This window comes from Tupaia chinensis, unplaced genomic scaffold (assembly GCF_000334495.1).
Source record: "Tupaia chinensis unplaced genomic scaffold, TupChi_1.0 Scaffold000062_1, whole genome shotgun sequence".
NCBI classification, from domain to species: Eukaryota; Metazoa; Chordata; class Mammalia; order Scandentia; family Tupaiidae; genus Tupaia; species Tupaia belangeri.
The window spans coordinates 1107020-1125957 of NW_006159520.1; the positions used below are offsets into that span (position 1 = coordinate 1107020).

The 18938-nt window shown below is 36.5% G+C and overlaps 1 protein-coding gene across 1 annotated transcript in view; it reads right to left on the bottom strand.

The window, feature by feature from the left end:
• The window catches only part of AQR (aquarius intron-binding spliceosomal factor), a 111892-nt gene that overhangs the window by 84203 nt on the left and 8751 nt on the right, over positions 1–18938 (bottom strand). Inside the window, exons 4-9 of the mRNA XM_006141698.3 lie at positions 16698–16733; positions 11701–11821; positions 9580–9720; positions 7954–8022; positions 6274–6374; positions 902–978 (exon numbers count right to left, since the gene is read on the bottom strand). Coding sequence (XP_006141760.1) covers positions 902–978; positions 6274–6374; positions 7954–8022; positions 9580–9720; positions 11701–11821; positions 16698–16733 — 545 coding nt within the window. The remainder of the gene's footprint in view (positions 1–901; positions 979–6273; positions 6375–7953; positions 8023–9579; positions 9721–11700; positions 11822–16697; positions 16734–18938) is intronic.

The window sequence follows — 18938 nt, forward strand, 5'->3', positions numbered from 1 at the left end:
ACTAAAAAAAAAAAAAAAAAAAAAAAAAAAACCAAAAACTTAAACAGCATACTCAAGGGGTCTTCAAACAGTATATGGAAAATGAGTAATAAGAGAAAACTATACATGGATTTCAAAAACTTTTCACCAAAATAAATTTGTACTTTAATTCCATTTTTCTATGAACTTTTGAAGTCCCCTTGTATACCTTTCTTAAAAAATATTCAAATTGCATTCATTAAATGCTTATAAAAGCTTTACAAATTGAGCATAGTTTAATTACTCCTCCTGGGTATACAGGTTTATAATGTGCGTGTGCACACACTCACACACACACACACACACATGTGTACATCTATAGTATACTCACACTATTATTTTAATATAGCATCTACTCTATACAGCATATTTTTTCATCAATAAATAGGAACCATGAAGGAAGGAAATCTTTTTCATTTCACTTTACATCTTACATCTCAAAAACAATTCCTCTTGCCCTCCAAACAGTATGTGATGGCACTTGAAGACACTACTTAGCACCATATTATTAAAAAAAATGCAGGTAAGTTCTGCAACTGTCTTCTTCATTATTATATCCTAGCACCTTGTATAGACCCTAAATTTAGTAAATAAACACAAAAAATATTTGCGTCGTCAGCAAAGTCAAGAAATATTTTTCTATTCAACATGCATCATGACTTCCCCAACCCAATAAATGAACATTTCCATAACCATGCCAGTGTCTTCAAAACCCTTCAAGACAGTCGCAATAATCAGAATGGTAATTCGCTTGAAAAGAAGAAGATATACACTTTGTCATTAAAATATACGATCATTCTAAGAGTAGTTTTTTGATTAGAGAGAAATAAATTCCATAGGAGCATCTATACGAAAACTTCGTTAAGTAAAAGGAGACAGTTACCAGAAAGTGGGACTGATTTCAGCACACAGATAAACTTCTGGATGAGCTGTGAAAGAAATCTTCTTTCTTGATAGGCCCTGAAATTAGAAAGAACATGACCAAGTTATTTTTGAAAAATTTTAAATGCTGAGTAAGCCTTCATTACTCAAATATTCAAATGTTCCATTCCTCCCTAAGATTGGGACCATAATTTAAACATAGCTTCTTCTCTGTATATAAATATGATACTGTGTAAACAAAGGAAGAGCCTCAGTACCAACCTAATAAGCCAGTTAAACAGACATCTCCTCCTCTCACTGTAAAAATATTTACTGATTTAAGGGTCAGAACTTGAAAGGAGTTTTCAAGATGTCACTTACAGTCTTACCTTTACATTAAAAATCTAATGTTTAATGTAGCTACAGTGAGATGAGCATTTTTATATTCTAGTATGTTTTAAGGTATTCAACAGAAGAGGGTATATTATAATAGCAAAAATTAAATGTTAGCTTGAAAAATAATTTTCTACTCATTACTAATTTAAGATATTGATAGATCAATTTATCAACATTTATCAGATACCGATAAGCAGCAAATGATTATGCTGGTCCTGCTAGAAATACAAAGAATGGGAATGAATATAATCTATTTGAAATGACAAGTCATACAATATAAAGAAAATTAACAATTGTCTTTAAGTTAGCATGCATGTTATTAATCAAAGTATCAAACATTAAGTGAGCACCAATTATGCCAGGATTTGATCTGTGCTAAGCATTTCACATGAAAAATCTCATTTATGCTGACAGCAGTGCTATGAAATAGATAACTGTTGTCCAGATTTCAAACTGAGGTTCAAAGAGGTGAAGTGACTTGTCCAAAGTGTAACAAATGAGTGTGGAAACTACGTAAGTCTGATTGTAGAACCTATGCTCTAAACAACTATTTATTCCAATTATTATACAAGAGCTAGTTTTTAATTAAAAAAAAAAACATAGCATGTGTTCTAAGAGTTCAGAACAAAGCACTGTAGTATGAAGTAGGCTGTTTGGAAGAGTATAGATGGTTAATAATTAATTAAATGGAGGGGAAAGGACTTAGGAAGAACGTTTAAGAAAACAATGACTAGACTAGTCCAGTAATTCGTGGGAGTCACACAAAACAGCTGGAGGTTTTTTGAAAGTCACTGTGAGAAGCTGAATTTACCCATATGGCAAAATAACAAGTTTTCCATTAAAAAAAAGCTAGTTAGGCTATACTGGTGTCAGAAAGATGGAAGGAAAAACAAATAGGAATTATTGTGGGGGTTTAAGAGGTTGTAAGGACCTGTATCATGATGACATCAGTATGAATAGGCAAAAAAGGGTGTAACAGACAAAGGTGAATACGACAGGACTGGTTGACTGAACAAAAATAGCCAGTGAGAGGACTGGAATGGTCCAAACCAAACTAGGTAGGAAAATTGAGAGAAACTGGGCAGAGAGGTGAGGATGTAAGGAAATATCAGTGACATTACTTAGTTGAATATAAACTGAGTTCATGGCAACACATAGAGAAGTACACAGAAAGGAGTTATACAGTGAAAAGACAAGAAGAAAAGAAGAACAGAGAAATTTAGGATTAAATCACAGTAAGATATTGGGATGACAGTTTTGAGGGAAAAAAATAGTCAAATGCTACAAAGATGTCATTTAATTAGCCCAATTAAGAGATTCTTGGTTGGGGGCCAGCAGGTGGCATAGTGGTTAAGGTGCTGGACTCCCACATGGCTGACCTCAACTCATGCCATGGACCTGTTAGCTTGAAAATCATGCCGAGTGTGTGTGCATGTGTGCCCAAAACCCCAAGAGGAGAATGGAGGAGAAGGGATTATGGTATGCCCACCCACTGAGGGGTGATTTCTCACATTTCCATTTTTGTCTTTCTCTATGAGACTTAAAAAAAAAAAAAAGAGAGAGAGAGATTCTTGGTTGGAAAATCATGAAAGAGATGAAACTAGAGCTAGAAATTAAATAAGGATTATTCCTACTCTGATCCTACCATCCTGTGTCTGAAGCTCTCACTCCCATTCTTCCAAACTCATGTCCGTGATATGCAGCTCCTCAGGTATTTGATTTTTCAGTAATCACCAGCCTAATTCCAGTTTCACTTTCTTTTCATTAGACTGTTGTTATTGAGATTTTTGCTATAGGGCATGTGCACTCCCTGGAGTGACAGAGAGAGATAGACAGAAAGCCAGAAATCACCCGCCAAAGGGGATGGCCATTCTCCTCCATTCCCTTCTCCTCCATTCTCCTCTTAGAATTTTGGGCACTCATGCACTTGTACCCAGTGAGTTTCAAGCCACCAGATTTGAGACTCGAACCACGGTCAGCTAGAAGGGAGTCAAGCAACATAACCATTACGCCATCTGCAGATTCTAAGTTTCACTTTTTTTTGTCCCCAATGCTCTTTTCATCATTATATACTTCACTAAATCATTTCACCCATACTCCGCCTGTATTACTATTTATATTCTTCATAACCTCCATGTCCTGTTAAAACTATCTTTACTTGGCATGGCAACAAGTGAACCAACATCTTGGTAAATATTTCACCTAGATGGAAAACCACTTAAATTATTGTCTAACCTACATTTAACAACTCATCAATACCCATTAAATTACCCTCCATTCTCCATCATCATCTCTTTGCCTCTCTAATTCCAGTTCAAGCCCTCACTATCTCTGGCCCAAGTACAACTACCACATTCCGTCCCTGCCTCAAGCCTTGCTCACCTCAAATACATTGCTTCCAGAGAGATTGTTCCAAAATTCATGTCTGATTACATCACATTATCAATAATAACCTTTGGGGTTCTCCATCACATAGAAAATAAAACTCTAATTTCTTACTTGCAAAGTGGTCAAGGGAAAAAGATTTGTAGGCAAAAAGAAGAGGTCTAAATTCTAGTTATGCCATGTTGTAGATTTTGTAACTTTTGAGCCAAGCTACTTATTTTCTCTATACATCAGTTTTCTCATAACCATCTGAGAAGAAGAGAAAGTAGAACTAAGTTAAAAGACAGTAACACATAAAGCCTTGTAGGGCCAGCCAGCGGCATAGTGGTTAAGGCAGCTAGATGCCATATGGTTGACTTGAGCTTCAAGTCCCAGGCCCAGCGGCTTGAAAAACATGCTGGGCGCATGTGCATGTATGCTCCAAATCCCAAGAGGAACATGGAAGAGAAGGGATTGTACTGTGGTGTGGAGTGTATACAGACAGACAGACACACACACACACACACACACACACACACACACAGAGAAAAAAAGAGAGAGAGAGAGAGAGAAAGAAGTCAGTGGAAAAGAGCAATTAAAGATGAAGAAAGAAAAAGTATTACTGCCAAATGATCAAAGGAGTAAATACAGCAAGAGTGCAGTTCATAGTAGTGAGCCTCAAAGAAACAAGAAAACATACCTCTGAGAATCTAAAGGTCCTGTCCCTGTGTCCTATTTTTTTTTTTAAGAATTATTTTATTTTTTTATTTACTTTAATTTGACCAGAGAGGGAGACAGAGTGAGAGAGAGAAGGAAAGTGAGAAAGCACACCACCAGGTCCGGGACTTCAACTGAGGTGGGCCATGTGGGATTCCATTGCCCTTAACCACCACACCATCTACCGGCCCGTCCTTGCATCCTATTAATCACTCTCTCTTCCATGAAATAAATATGAACTGTCACAGACTTTTGTGCAATTGATAATAAACATTAGTATTAGAAATAACCCACTAGGGACCAGCAGTTAGCATAATGGCTATGTAATGGCTATGTTGCTGGACTCCCATGTAGTTTACCATGGTTCGAGTCCTGGACTCGGTGGCTTTAATTTCCGCTCGGCGTGTGGGTGGGCCTGCCCCAAGATAGAGGAGAATGGAGGAGAAAGGATTGCAGCATAGCCATTCCCTCTAGGGGGTGATTTTTCACTTTCGGTCTCTCTGTCTCTTGCTGGTGAGCGCATGTGCCCTATAGCAAAAACCTCTCAAAAAAAAAAAAAAAAAAGAAAGAAACAACTCATGAAACAGAGCTGGTAACTGAAGTGTGCAATAAAATTTGTTATTGATAAAGGCATTAAATTTGCAGGACCAGCAGTTAGCGTAATGGCTATGTCGCTGGACTCCCACGTAGTCGACCACGGTTCGTGTCCCGGACCCGGTGGCTTAAAACTCACGCCAGGCGCATGTGTGTGCGTGCCCAAGATCCTGAGAGGAGAATGGAGGAGAAGGGATTGCGGCATGACCATCCCCCCTGGGGGGTGATTTCTCGCTTTCTGTCTCTATGTCTCGCTCTGTCTGTCTGGCGAGCGCACGCGCCATATAGCGAAAACCTCTACAAAAAAATAAAATAAAATAAAATAAAACAAAGGCATTAAATTTGGTAGAAATAATCAACCCCTTAAAAAATAACTTTTGATGATATCTAAAATTACATGATAAAAATGTATTATCAATGGAGGGAAGAAATTTTTGTTATAAAATTTAGGTCTGAACATTTTTAGATATGGTGGTATTAGCAGCCAACCTCATTTACTCTTTTAACACCTATATTTGATTCATTTTTTTTCCTATCTCCATCTAGTATACCATACAACTCACCTGTTTATTCACCAACTAGAATGTAAGCACCATAAAAGCAGAAATCACTTTCTGTTTTGTTCTCTGTTACATCCCCAAAGTCTAGAACAGTAAGTGCCTGGCAAAAATAATAAACACTCTGTATTTGCTGTACGAATAGTGTTTAGAAATGTAAAAGTTACTGTTAAGAGTGAGGTAAGTGGGACCAGCAGTTGGCGCAATGGCTACGTCGCTGGACTCCCATGCAGTCGACCGCAGTTTGAGTCCTGGACCTGGTGGCTTATAAACGCAGGTGAGGCACATGTGCGTGCGTGCCTAAGATCCTGAGAGGAGAATGGAGGAGAAGAGATTGCGACATGGCCATCCCCTCTGGGGGGTGATTACTCGCTTTCTGTCTGTCTCTGTCTTTCTGGCTAGTGCACATACCCTATAGCAAAAACCTCTAAAAAAAAAAAAAGAAGAGTGAAGGAGTAAGAAAATTTTTAGATATGGTGATATTTGCAGCCTGAAGATCGTTGAGAATCACCCATGATGGACAGACTATGGATAGGCAGGGAGAACAGTGGGCAACTATATATATTTATCACTGGCACAGAGAAAAGATAGAGAGGGAAGGTATAGTGATGTTGTAGCTTCTCCTTTAGACATTTGGAGAAAACTCCTATGACAGTATAAGTAAAAACACCTTTTAACTTATTTGGACTCAGCACCATATAAAAGGCAGCAAAAAACCAGTCAACCTCATCTAAGACCTCTAATTCAACATAATAAACCAACATACTGCTCTCTTGCTTCTGGGTCCATCTTTTCATCATTCTTTTTAATCAAATTCCAGAATTTTCTTAACTTAGGTGTCTTTTTTAATTCTAGTTCCAATCGTGCCTGAAAGAGAGATATGATATTAAATGATCAATAACCTCTAAATTTGTAAGGATCAGACTAGATCAACCATTGGCTAGTTTTCAGATACATGAATACAATAAAGAATGTGAAAAGTCCTAAAAATAATGTAACAAACTAAAATTAAAGAATTAATTAATTATATTTAAAATACTACTTAGTTTTAAATCATGTTAATAGAAGAAACAAGATGAAATTGCCTTTTCTAGTCAGGATTTTAAGTTCAAGAATTAAACTTTTTCTCATTCCTAAAATTAAGGAGTTAATTCTGAAAAATATAAGCACTAACTCTTACAAGCATAATCACTGAAGTGGGAAAAATGAGTCTGAAACAACGAACACAAAACAGCTACAAGAAGGAAACAAGGCAACATGTACATCAGTATAGTCTGTTATGACACCATATTTTTTTAGAGAGATTTTTGCTATAGGGCGTGTGTACTTGCTGGAGAAACAGAGAGACAGAAAGCAAGAGCTCAACCCCCAGGGAGGATGGCCACACATCAATCCCTTCTCCTTTCTTCTCTTGGGATTTTAGGCACACACACCTGCCATGAGTTTCAAGCTGCCAGTCCGGATCTCGAACGGCAGTCGACCAACCTCTATGCCATTTGCTGGCCTCAACGTTTACCATTTTTTAACTTAGTTTTAACTATCAATAAGCTTTATGTTTTCATCCCCATTAACTGGTGTCTATAAATGAGTTTCCTTATCAGGGTGTGTGCAGAAACACCAACATGCAGGAAATGGAATTTTGAGTCAAGGATCACTTCAAATTTGGCAGCTAAAATTTTATGCACTAAGAGGAACCAGCAGTTAGCGTAATGGCTATGTCGCTGGACTCCCACGTAGTCGACCGCGGTTCGTGTCCCGGACCCGGTGGCTTAAAACTCACGCCGGGCGCGTGTACGTGCGTGCCCAAGATCCCGAGAGGAGAATGGAGGAGAAGGGATTGCGGCGTGACCATCCCCCCTGGGGGGTGATTTCTCGCTTTCTGTCTCTATGTCTCTCTCTGTCTGTCTGGTGAGCGCACGCGCCCTACAGTGAAAATCTCTCCAAAAAAAAAAAAAAAAAAATTTATGCACTAAGATATGTTTAAGTTGGCTTTGGTACCTACTATCTATTATCCAATAAGGATTTGATGGAAAAATGAAAGTCACTACTAATAAGTAATGACTAAGATTCAGACCTTCTCCTATAGCTGTATATACATATTAATCAACCAATATAAAAAGTTTAAGTCTGCATTGAGTCTCATTCAGATATACATAAGCAACCACATGTTGCTAAATTAACTCCCCTTCTCTTCAGGTTCTATAGGTACAACTTTATATTACCTTCAAATACTAAATGTAGGTGACACACAAAACTTTGCACTTAAAACTTGGACATAAAACTGTAAAAACTAAATCTATACTAAGTTAATGCACAGTAACTTTTCTAAGCAGAAAAGGCAATTTTTAGCTACTACTTTTATATGTGTATTAAAGCTACACAGTCTAAAACTTCATGTTCCACTTATAACACATGCCCACAAAAGATACTGAAATAAGACACTTACAGGCTGTAGGCCCATCCACATTGGGAGGGAGATAAGCTGCTGTACTTGACTCCGTATCAAGTCTACTTCCTGTTAAAGGCATGAAGAAAAGTTTATTATTAACATCAGCATTTCTACCTAAGTCTTTATAAAAATATAACAATCAATCTTCACTATTCACTGATTCCAAAATCAATACTCTCTATGTTTTCACGGTCATTCAGACAGTGCATAGCCGCAAAAATTTTTTTACCTGATGCGCACCATCCCACCTGGGCTAAACTGATTCTCTGCTTCAGTTTCAGTTGATAGTATTGGGCCATCAGAAAAGTCATGATGCATTTTGCATAGAAAAACAGAAAAATACTCAAGAGTATTCCAATGACTCAATATAAACAAGTATCCTATTTAGCACTATTCATATTTTTGTGCCTTTTTTTTTTTTTTTTGGTGACACTGTTTATTAAAATGGCTTCCATGCACAAGGCTGAAGTGCTGTCTAATGTTCACAGGCATTAAGACTGGAATGTACCTGGAACGTGCAAGTCTACAATGCGCCTTATGAAGAAAATACATGCATTAGGTAAGGTTTCTTCAGACATTAAGTTATAGCATTATTAATAGCGAGTTTAAAGTTAATAAATCAATAATACACGTATGCATTAAGTCTCTTTTTAATGCCTTTTGGAGATCTACGTGAAGCAGTACATGAAAATAAGGCCTAACCATCTATGTATCAACATTCACTCTTCGAGAAAACAAACAAATCCATGCATTCTCCTGAGGGGGTCTAAGTGCATTATCAATTCGGAAGCAGTTATCTTTACATAAATAAATAAATAAACAAACATATATCTTCAGATAATCACAACAGGGAAGCTCAAATAAGATATTAATTGCTGAGACTATTTTTTAGAAGATAAGTTTTTTAGAGATTTTTGCTATAGGCTGTGTGCACTTGCCAGAGAGACAGAAAGCGAGAAATCATCCCCCAGGGGGGATGGCCACGTAACAATTCTTTCTCCTCCATTCTCCTCTAAGGATTTTGGGCATGCACACACATGCATGTAGCATGAGTTTCAGGCCGCCGGGCCCAGTATTCAAACTTCAGTCTGCCAGGTGGGACTCAAGCGCCTTAACCACTATGCCACCTGCTGACCCTAAAATATAATCTTTAAGAAGGTTGAGATTGCATCATACAAAACAAGGGATTTTCAAAATCATCCTTAATCAGTCAACACAAATAACCTCTCTCTTACTGACAGCCAACCTGTGTATGAAACATAACTAAAAAGAAGTGAAACTACATTTTTGTATGGAGCTTGTAGCATAGAGCTCACTACTCAAAGTCTGTATTAACCAGACTCTGCTGCTTCTCATTTCTGTGCTTTCCTTCAGGAGTTACCGTTATTATTTTCCTTGGAGTCTAGTTAGAAAAAAGGAAATACTAACTTCAAATCTATTAAAAAGTGAGTTTATCTTAATAAGTAGGTTTACTGAGAAGTGGCCCTAGAATCAAGTTTTTAGCATTATCCTTATTCTCCATTATTATGAATGAAATGTTGGCTATAGAAGCAATTCCATGTAAACTTAATCTAAAAGACAAGAAAACGTGACAATTCACCTAAAGACATAAAGCAAAATTACCAAACTATTGAAGCAATGATCAAGAAAAAGTAGTAGGACTGTCTGTTCATGGAGTGAAAATTCACCATCAGTTTCGGCTAATGCTGCTTTCAAGATATGCTTAAAAAAGAATGGAAAGTGGTCTGGCTTCTTCTTAAAAGTCTGAAAAGAAAAAATAAAAATTCATTTTGAACTGGCTTGCTCATTTACTCTCCCCACCCCCATTTTTTAAAAGAAAGCATTTTTAGGCTTTTAGGGGTCTACTCACAACATCAAATTACTACAAAGAGATTGTTTATTTATAAAAGAGGCATTACATGCTTGTAATTAATGATAACCAAACAGATATGAGTATAGGTTTCTAACAGGTCTAGAAGAGAGTTGCAGGGACCTTTAGCTAATAAAATAATGGCTTTATTTCTTCTACTTTTTCTTCTGCATATTATGCTTGTATTTATCTCATACTTTGTTCTCTTATTAAAGATTTAAAGTATTTCAATTCCTCTGATTTAAACAGAAGAAACTACATCTTTGGTAAAAACTAGTTTTAACACTGCAAATAATGTCAAGGACAGCTGTGTTATACCAGCTCTTTTACTTTTAACATGTAAATAACATAAATATATTCAAGTCTCTTTAACCTACCTCCCTTCTAGTTACTGCCATAGACAAGTGCTCCAAATATGTGGTCTATACCAGTTGTTCACATTCATTTCTCTAAAACAACTTCTAACCACACCGCTCCCCTGAAGCTGTTTTGACTGTCAAATCCAGTAGACCATCAACCCTCAACCTCTTTTCACTGAAAAGGCTCCTCTTCTTTTGTCTGTTACTCAAACAGCAGGGTTTCTAGGATTCCAACATCATTCTTCCCCACTCACATCATTTCAACTACCATCTGCTAATGATTCCAAACACATATCTTCAATACAGACTTCTCTCCTTATCTCTAGATCCTTAGATTCCTCCAGTAGGCAATTTAATCTAGATAGCCCAAAGAAAAATTAAAGTATTCCAAAACTCAATTCAATAATTTTATACCCTCAAAACTATTCCTAAACTTTTGTTATCTATCTTGGAAAAATGGCACCACGATCAGTTGCCCAGGCCTGAAAGAGTATTGAAAAATAACACCATTTCTAATGTTACTTCATTTATTACCAGATTAAATCAATTCTACCTTCGAAACTTGTGTAAATCCTCTTAATCTGTATTGTCGTCTCTCTAATTTAAGCCCTAGTCACCAAAATGGTCTTCATGACAATACACTGATCTGGCCCAAAACTGTTTTCCCTCCCTTTCTATAACAGCTTGAAGCAACTATAAGAAATCCCTAACATATCTCAGTAAGACATAAGACTTACAGTTTACTCTGAGCTTTAACATGCCCTAAAGACGGCAGTCACTTAATGAATATTTGAGAAAAATGTCCATGGTTTTATCTTAAAAAGTCTAACATCTTCTGACTATGGATACTATTTCCTCTAAACAGATGAGAAGTATCTATGACTGTTCTTCATTTTAAAAAGTATAACTGGGAAAAAACCCTCTTTCGATGAACAACCAATTTATAGAAAGCAAAGAAAATCTAAATTCTGGGACATGCACTGACCAAGTCTCTGCTGCACCAGCTCAAAAAGATAATGCCAGTTCATCAGGTATTTCAAAAAGAAAAAATAGATCTCAAATCAGGAACAAAGATAAAATTAAAGTGCAAAGCAACACGTCTTAACTTTAGAACTACTACTTTATTTATGTAAAACTAGAAGTATTATACTCTTTGTTGTGAAACAAGAACCTGAAAAACATTATCTCATTTGAATGTTATTCATTTGTACATATTGATGTAAATTTCACTTTGCTACCTCCTAAGCCTTTAAATATCCATGTCATCCTTTGTTTAAAAATTAAAACAGAAAAATAACTCCACATTAGTTTTTCAGCTCATAGTAAATTGGTTTGAATAAAGTGTTGAAACCAAAAGAAAACATATCTTTCAAAACTATTTTTTTCCTCAATATTTACTTTACTCATGGATAAAATTCTCTAAAATCACTGTTTCTCATCAGTAAAAAGTTTTGCCACTTTGTAATGGTTTAATTGGACACAATGAAGAGCTATGAAGTAATTTAAATCTGTTACCTCCCATGCAGGAACATTTTCTCTGAACTTCTCATTCACCATACAGCAGATTGACATTAAATAGGCCTTGCTGGACACCTCTGGTGAGTAATTCATCCAGAGATAATTTTCAAGATATTGGCTGTAAAAAAGCAAAAAGGCATTAGTGAACCACCACTTGTATCACTCATCTAGATAAGCATAATTATTTATAAATTTTTAAAAACATTTGAAAATCTATACTTGTAATTTAAGAATCCTTAAATTTATTTGTAATGTAGGTCACTGCTTTTAGACTACACTTATACATAGAAAACATGGCTCTAGAGAATGAGTTTTTCAAATAGGAATATATTAAAGGTTACTGACTTAAATAATTAACACCATCAAAACACTGGATGTTCTCTTGTCTAAGGCTCATCATGAAGTAAAAAACAAAATATCTGATAAATACCAGCTCTAAAACATAATATAATTACTGTACTGGGCTGAAAAATTCTATTAAGAATGCAAGAAGCAGCACTTTTTTGTTCCCGCTTTAAATCAAATAAATGCACAACTTTTCAAACACACACACAGTTCAGAGTCTCCTATAATACTATAGTTTTTATACTTTTTCTTTGTAAAGTTTATGTATTTTTTTTTAAAAAAGCTTATTTATATTTTCTATGACCAAGGGAGGCAGACAGAAAAGGAAAGAGACAGAGAACCAGCACCCTAATACAGAACTGACGCTGCAATCACTCCTAGCTTTATTCAGTGTCATACTGAGAAAGGTCTTCAGGGATGCCAACCTGAACTTTCCCATAAGTCAGCCTTATAAAGTGCATTTTAACACTGTGCCACAGTCCAGCCTTTAAAAATTATTTCTTTCTTTCCTGAGAGTATAAGACAGAGAGAGAGAGAGAAACAGATATACTATCATCCTCTCCCCTTACTTTCCCAGCCAATCAGGATCACGGGTGCACACCCAACATATACAGGTCAACTGGGGAAACAGAACCTGTGAGCTTCCATATGGATCTAACCTCACTCAGGCAGGGGATTACCAATGCACCACCTTGCTGACCCTCTACTTCCTCTAATGTATCAAAGGGCTCCTCGGGCTAGTACTTCTATGGGTCTATGCTGCCTGCTTGATTCTCAATAATCCCAGAAACTGGACAAATAAGATTATACTCAAAATAATGGTCAAAAGGATCCAAGTGAGAAATTAGAGTGCTATTTCAAAAAAAATTTTTACAAGTTCCTTTTTCCTAAATTATGTCCTTTAGAACTTCTGTCAGCAACAATGTATTAGTGTTCATCCAACTCTGACTGACATTTACTATGTGACAGTTTAGGTGAATAGAGAATTCCATGTCGTTAATGATTTTCCCCCTATGTGTAAGTTCTTTGTAATATCTCATTTTCTATTATTACAATTAAGAAGTCTATAATCAATTTATCCTCCTTATTCTTTGAGCAATCTGTCTTTCCTCTCCAATAGATTTTAAGACTTTCATTTTGTCTTTGTTGCTCTGCAGTTGCTCTGTTCAGGATTTGCTGAACTTCCTGAATCTAAGACTCATAGGTTTCATCAATTCTAGAAATTTCTTAATGATCCTCCTCTTCTAAACTGCCACAACCTCATCGTCTTTTCTTTTGATATTTTCTGGAATTCCTACTATAATTAGAATTCTGGCCTCCATATCTTTGTTTGCTTTCTTTTTTTTTTTTTTTCTGCTATCTTCTAGTTGATTTCCTCAGCTCCATCTTCTATTTTTTTTTTTTTTTTGGACAGGATTTTGCTATAGGGCACGTGTGCTCGCCAGAAAGACAGAGAGAGACAGAGAGAGAGCAAGAAATCACCCCCAAAGGGGATGGTCATGCCGCAATCCCTTCTCCTCCATTCTCTTCTTGGGATCTTGGGCACACACGCACACGCGCTCGGCATGAGTTTAAGCCACCGGGTCCAGGACTCGAACCGCAGTCGACTACATGTAAGTTCAGTGACATAGCCATTACGCTAACTGCTGGTCCCTCAGCTCCATCTTCTAGTTCACTAATTCCCTTTTGTACTCTAACCTATTTAATTTGTTCATTTAGTTTTAAAATTTCAAAGTTTATGTCCATTTCTCCCCTAAATCTGTCCATTTTTAGTGTCTTGTTTCTTGCCCACATATACGCTTTCTGCTTTAATACCCATGATAATTTTTTTTTTTTTTTGGAGAGATTTTCACTGTAGGGCTCGTGCGCTCGCCAGACAGAGAGAGACATATAGACAGAAAGCGAGAAATCACCCCCCGGGGGGATGGTCACGCCGCAATCCCTTCTCCTTCATTCTCCTCTCGGGATCTTGGGCACGCACGCACACGCGCCCGGCGTGAGTTTTTTAAGCCACTGGGTCCGGGACACGAACCGCGGTCGACTACGTGGGAGTCAAGCGACATAGCCATTACGCTAACTGCTGGTTCCCTACCCATGATAATTTTAAACATAATGCCATGATAGTGGATATCAATTACCTAACCATCTAAAGTTTTGGGGGACATGAGGAATTTAATTCTGTTCCCTGTTGTTCACTTTTGCTGATAGTGGATTTGCCTTAATGTAGTTTGTAATTTAAGAGTTTGAACTACCCTTTATTGGTCTTATCTACATGATTTTTTGGCAGTATAGCTGATATACATATATACCCATTTGTAGTATCTTTACATTTGTTTCTACCAGATGTCCCAGAGATATCACTAGCTTGCCTCAATTTTTAATAGCAATGTCTTGCCTTAGCTATTATCTGACAATACAGCAAACTCCAAACCTATTCTTTACAATTTTTAAATGGGGGAACTGAGGCAATAAAAGTCAATGATTTGCTTGAGATGATAAAAACGTAGTCCTGACTCCAAGCTGTATCTCTGTTCTTCAAACTTAAGGATTTGTTCAATAACTTCCTGATCCTATTTTGGTAACTTATAGTTTATATAATTAGTAATTTATATAATAAATAATAAGATCTCCCTCATCATTAAAAACCCTTTTCTTTCACTTTCCTGCACATGCTACCTACATTTTATATGCTGTGGAAATGTATTTATTAAATGTAAAAAAAAAAATTAAAATTTTTAAAAATATTACAAAAAAAAATGATCTCTACTAGAAACTTTAGACTGGTTAAGCCTGGCCTAGAAGTTGGTAGAGAAAATGGTATTTTCACATAGAAATTATATTAAAAAGTCCTGAAAGTCACCCAGCCACTTTTCCAGTTGTTAAAAATCTTTTGCTAGGAATGGAAAGTTACCGATAATAACATGTATGATTAAGTCACTGTGCAGTATATTCTGGATAGGAAATCATATTTTCTATGCTGTGATGGTGCTCAGAGTATGAATGTAAATTAATTAAAAATAAAAATTAAAAAATAAATAAATAAAATATTTTGCTATTGGGCTACCCCTCTGGAGAAGTGGGTAAGCACTCTGGATTGGGAGCCAGATCTGACATAACTGACTGTGGTCTGAATCCTGGCTCCAGTGCCTTTGAAAAAAGAAGGAAAAAAAAAAAATCACATCAGGTGTGTATATCTGAGTGTCCAAACCAGAAAGGAAGGAGTAAAGGAGGAAAAAGGACTATGGCATGACCACACTGGCATTTCTGTCTCTCTCTCTAAAGAGCTCATGTACCCTATCATATAGCAATTAAAAATAAAAATCTTTCACTATCCTTGATGCCTTCAATCCATTTCGTGCTTTTTCCTTCAGTTTCTCCAACTCTCCTAATTTCAGAACTCTAGAATTCTAATAGTGTATCACTATCCTTTCTTTACCTGCCTTCTTGAAAAGAGACATGATACGAAATGACAGGAAGGACACAGTTACCTAAGGGATAGATAAGTCCAATTTCTAGCCTCAATTTTCTCCTCTACAAAAAAAGGAAGATCTGACTGAGGCTTAAATGAGAACATGTATTTAGTAACAATAGACTCTCAACTTATAGGATTGTAACACCACACGTAGGAGTTAACAATTAATGCAGAGGCTCTAGTCACTGATGACAAGATCTCAAAAAAGTGTGGAGAAACAAAAAGCTTTGTGAGCTTTGGCACTGGATACTGGTATCCCAGCTCTGCCACTATTTAACTGCATTATCTTGAACATATTACTTAACCTCTTTGACCTTACCTGCTTCTTCCAGTAAATGGAGAATACTTACTTACAGGAGTGTTGTGAGTGTTCTGTATGTAAAATGTTTAAGACTGCCTAGCACAAGGCAAGCATTCAATAAATGGTAAATATTACTACTATTAACAGAACTCCTGGCTTTTACTTTCTGTACACAGGCCACTCCTGGCTGTAACATAATCTAATTTACCTTCGCAATCTAAAATTTGTATTCTTTTGTGTGAAATATTTGTTAACAGTGGCTAGGTTAGAACAAGGCTGCCTTGGTAATAACAATGTAGCTTGGCAGGAAAAAAAAAATTACTATAGAATGCACTACAGTTTAATCCCACTGGTAAGAAACCTAGAAAACTCAAGGAAGAACTCAGAAATTCTTCGGCATGTGTTAACTAGTGAGAAATAATGCAAAATAAAAGACATACCAACAATGAGATATCATACTTTAAGACAAAGGATATCATACATGTATTCCAAAGTAAGTCAATCACAAAAATATAAATCTTAACGAACTTAGATTTCTTTTCTTTTTCGCTGTTGGGTGTGTACACTTGCCAGAGACACAGAAAGAAAGTGAAAGAATATCCCTACAAGTGGGATGGCCACTCTCTAATCCCTTCTCCATTCTTTCCTTGGGATTCTGGGCAAGTGCACACATGTTTTTCAAGGCACTGGGCCCAAGACTCAAACTACACAGTTAGCCATGTGGGTATGTGGGATCCAGGCACCTTAAGCACCATGCCAGTGGCTAGCCCCTAGATTTTTTTTTCTTATCTACTCAGAAAAATATATAAAAATTTAGCTAAAACTTAAACCACACTGTCAGCTTTGGAATCATCAAAGTAATGCCTCTTCACTTACCTAAATTCCAACAGCATTATCTTTCTGATAGCAAACCTAAAAACATAAAGAAATAAAAATTTAGAAACAGAAAATAAAAACATTTGAGATAGTAATACAGATGTATTTTAGAGTCTTTTAATACTAACTCACTTACCAGAATTTTTAACTCTGGATCATTAACTGCCAAGAGCTAGCCAGTCACAACTTCTCTCAAGCACTGACCAATATGCTTGCATTTAATACTCAAATGGAGTCATTTTGTTAAAGCATGACGCCCTCCTAAAAGCATATGGGGCACGGGTATGTATATCACAAATGTAAAAACCAGATGTTTCACGTACTTTTTGGTCTTGACAGTAAGCCCAAAATATTAGAACAATGTGAAGAAAATATCAGCTATTTCTCTTCATTATTCTTCCCTTTTTTATTAGAAGTACTTTGTTTTACATGACTAAATGACATTTAGAGTCATGAGGTATCTGTCCAAAGGGAGGTTCAGTTAGCAACTAGTTTAATTTTATCATTTTTGTAATAATGGAATATAGAGGCCAGATCCAAATACTGCCACTAGGTAAGAGTTTTCAGCTTAGAAATTCGAACATGTATACATTATGAATTTATAACATTTGAAGAGGTCATTTTCCAGTCAAAATCCTACTCTACAGCTTTCTGGTCTTTTAAGTAGTTTGACAGAGTGAGCAATGTCACAGAACTATAATGGGGATGGAATAAAGGCTTTTACTATGCAAAAGCACAAAGACAGGTAAGCACTGCCAAGGACCTGGTTTCTAGCCAGTCTGGGCACAGAGTGAATATGACATCCTGAGTGATACACTTCATCTCCAGCTGCACAAATGCCACTTGGATTACATGTTGGACAAGTGAATTCAGTGTCCATCATGCACAGAACTGCACTTAATTCTGTCGGCCACAAATAAAACCTCATGACAAAAGGGAGGCAATCCTGGTTCAGGAACTAGATTACCAGTATTCTAGTCATGACTCAATGTTACTTTGGCAATGTCTTTTAAACATTATGAGATTCAATTTCTTCATCTACAAAAGAGACAATCGGCCTACTTCTTTTTAGAGACTAGGTAAATAAAAGATAAGTTTTGACAGATCAAGATAAAGCAAACACACTCTGAAAAACACTCAGTTTCCCTTCTAGTAATCTTACTGATATTCATTAAATTTGGAGTTTTATATTTTGGCCAATTAACTCTTTAAGACAGATAAAGAGAACAGCTTAACTGAAAGTATATGTATAAAATATGGGTCTAGGGACTAGGCATCATGTCAGAAGAGCTTAAAGCATGAAAAAGTGTAAGTAATAATCTGATATAAAAATAATTTGAAGAATTTTGGAATGGTTAAAGTACCCAACATTTACTGAGAGCATGTATTGTGCCAATCACTGTACCAAGGATTTAACATGTTATTTTATTAAATCCTTTCATGATGGATAATTTATGTACAACAAACTGAGTCCATTAATGCTATTGTTAACTACATCATTAAATTTGATAAGGAAAGGGACTACAGGGGAGCATGCAAAGGAGAAGTCTTTTGCTGCCACAGTTGCGCCCTGCTTCTTCTCCTAGGATAAGGTTATGTGAAAACATGAGGTTTGGAGCTGTGGTAGTACCCCATAATCATATAGGAAAAGCCAAAAAAAAAGTTTATCAGCGGGTGGAACATCTATAATAGTGCATGCCAGATGCTGCTACTTAGCAGGCAGTAGTTGAAAGACACACGGGAAGCCTGGGTTCTATTCCCAGGCCACCTTAAAAGCCAGCTGCAGTAGTGCACATCTGTAATCCCAGCTACTCAAGAGGCTAAGACAGGAAGATCGCAACATAAAGACACCCCATAAAAGAAAAAGAAAAAAAACCTGGCTCCTCATACCCACAACATTTTTAAGAGGCTGACAAAAACCATAATATTATTAATTTCTGAATCACCTATTTGCAGATCTGTGAAGTAGATGATTAAAAAAATAAATAATGAAACCAGCAGATGGTGTAAAGTTTATGTTGTTGAACTCCCACATGGCTGACTGCAATTTGATTCCCAGACTGAGCGGCTTGAAACTCATGCCAGACATGTGTATGTGTGTGTGTCCAAAATCCTGGCATTGTGGCATGGTCATCCCCTTCAGAGGTGATTTCTTGCTTTATGTCAATCTGTCTCTCTAGTGAGTGCATGCACCCTACAGTAAAAAAAAAAAAAAAAAAAACTCTCAAAAATAATTAAATA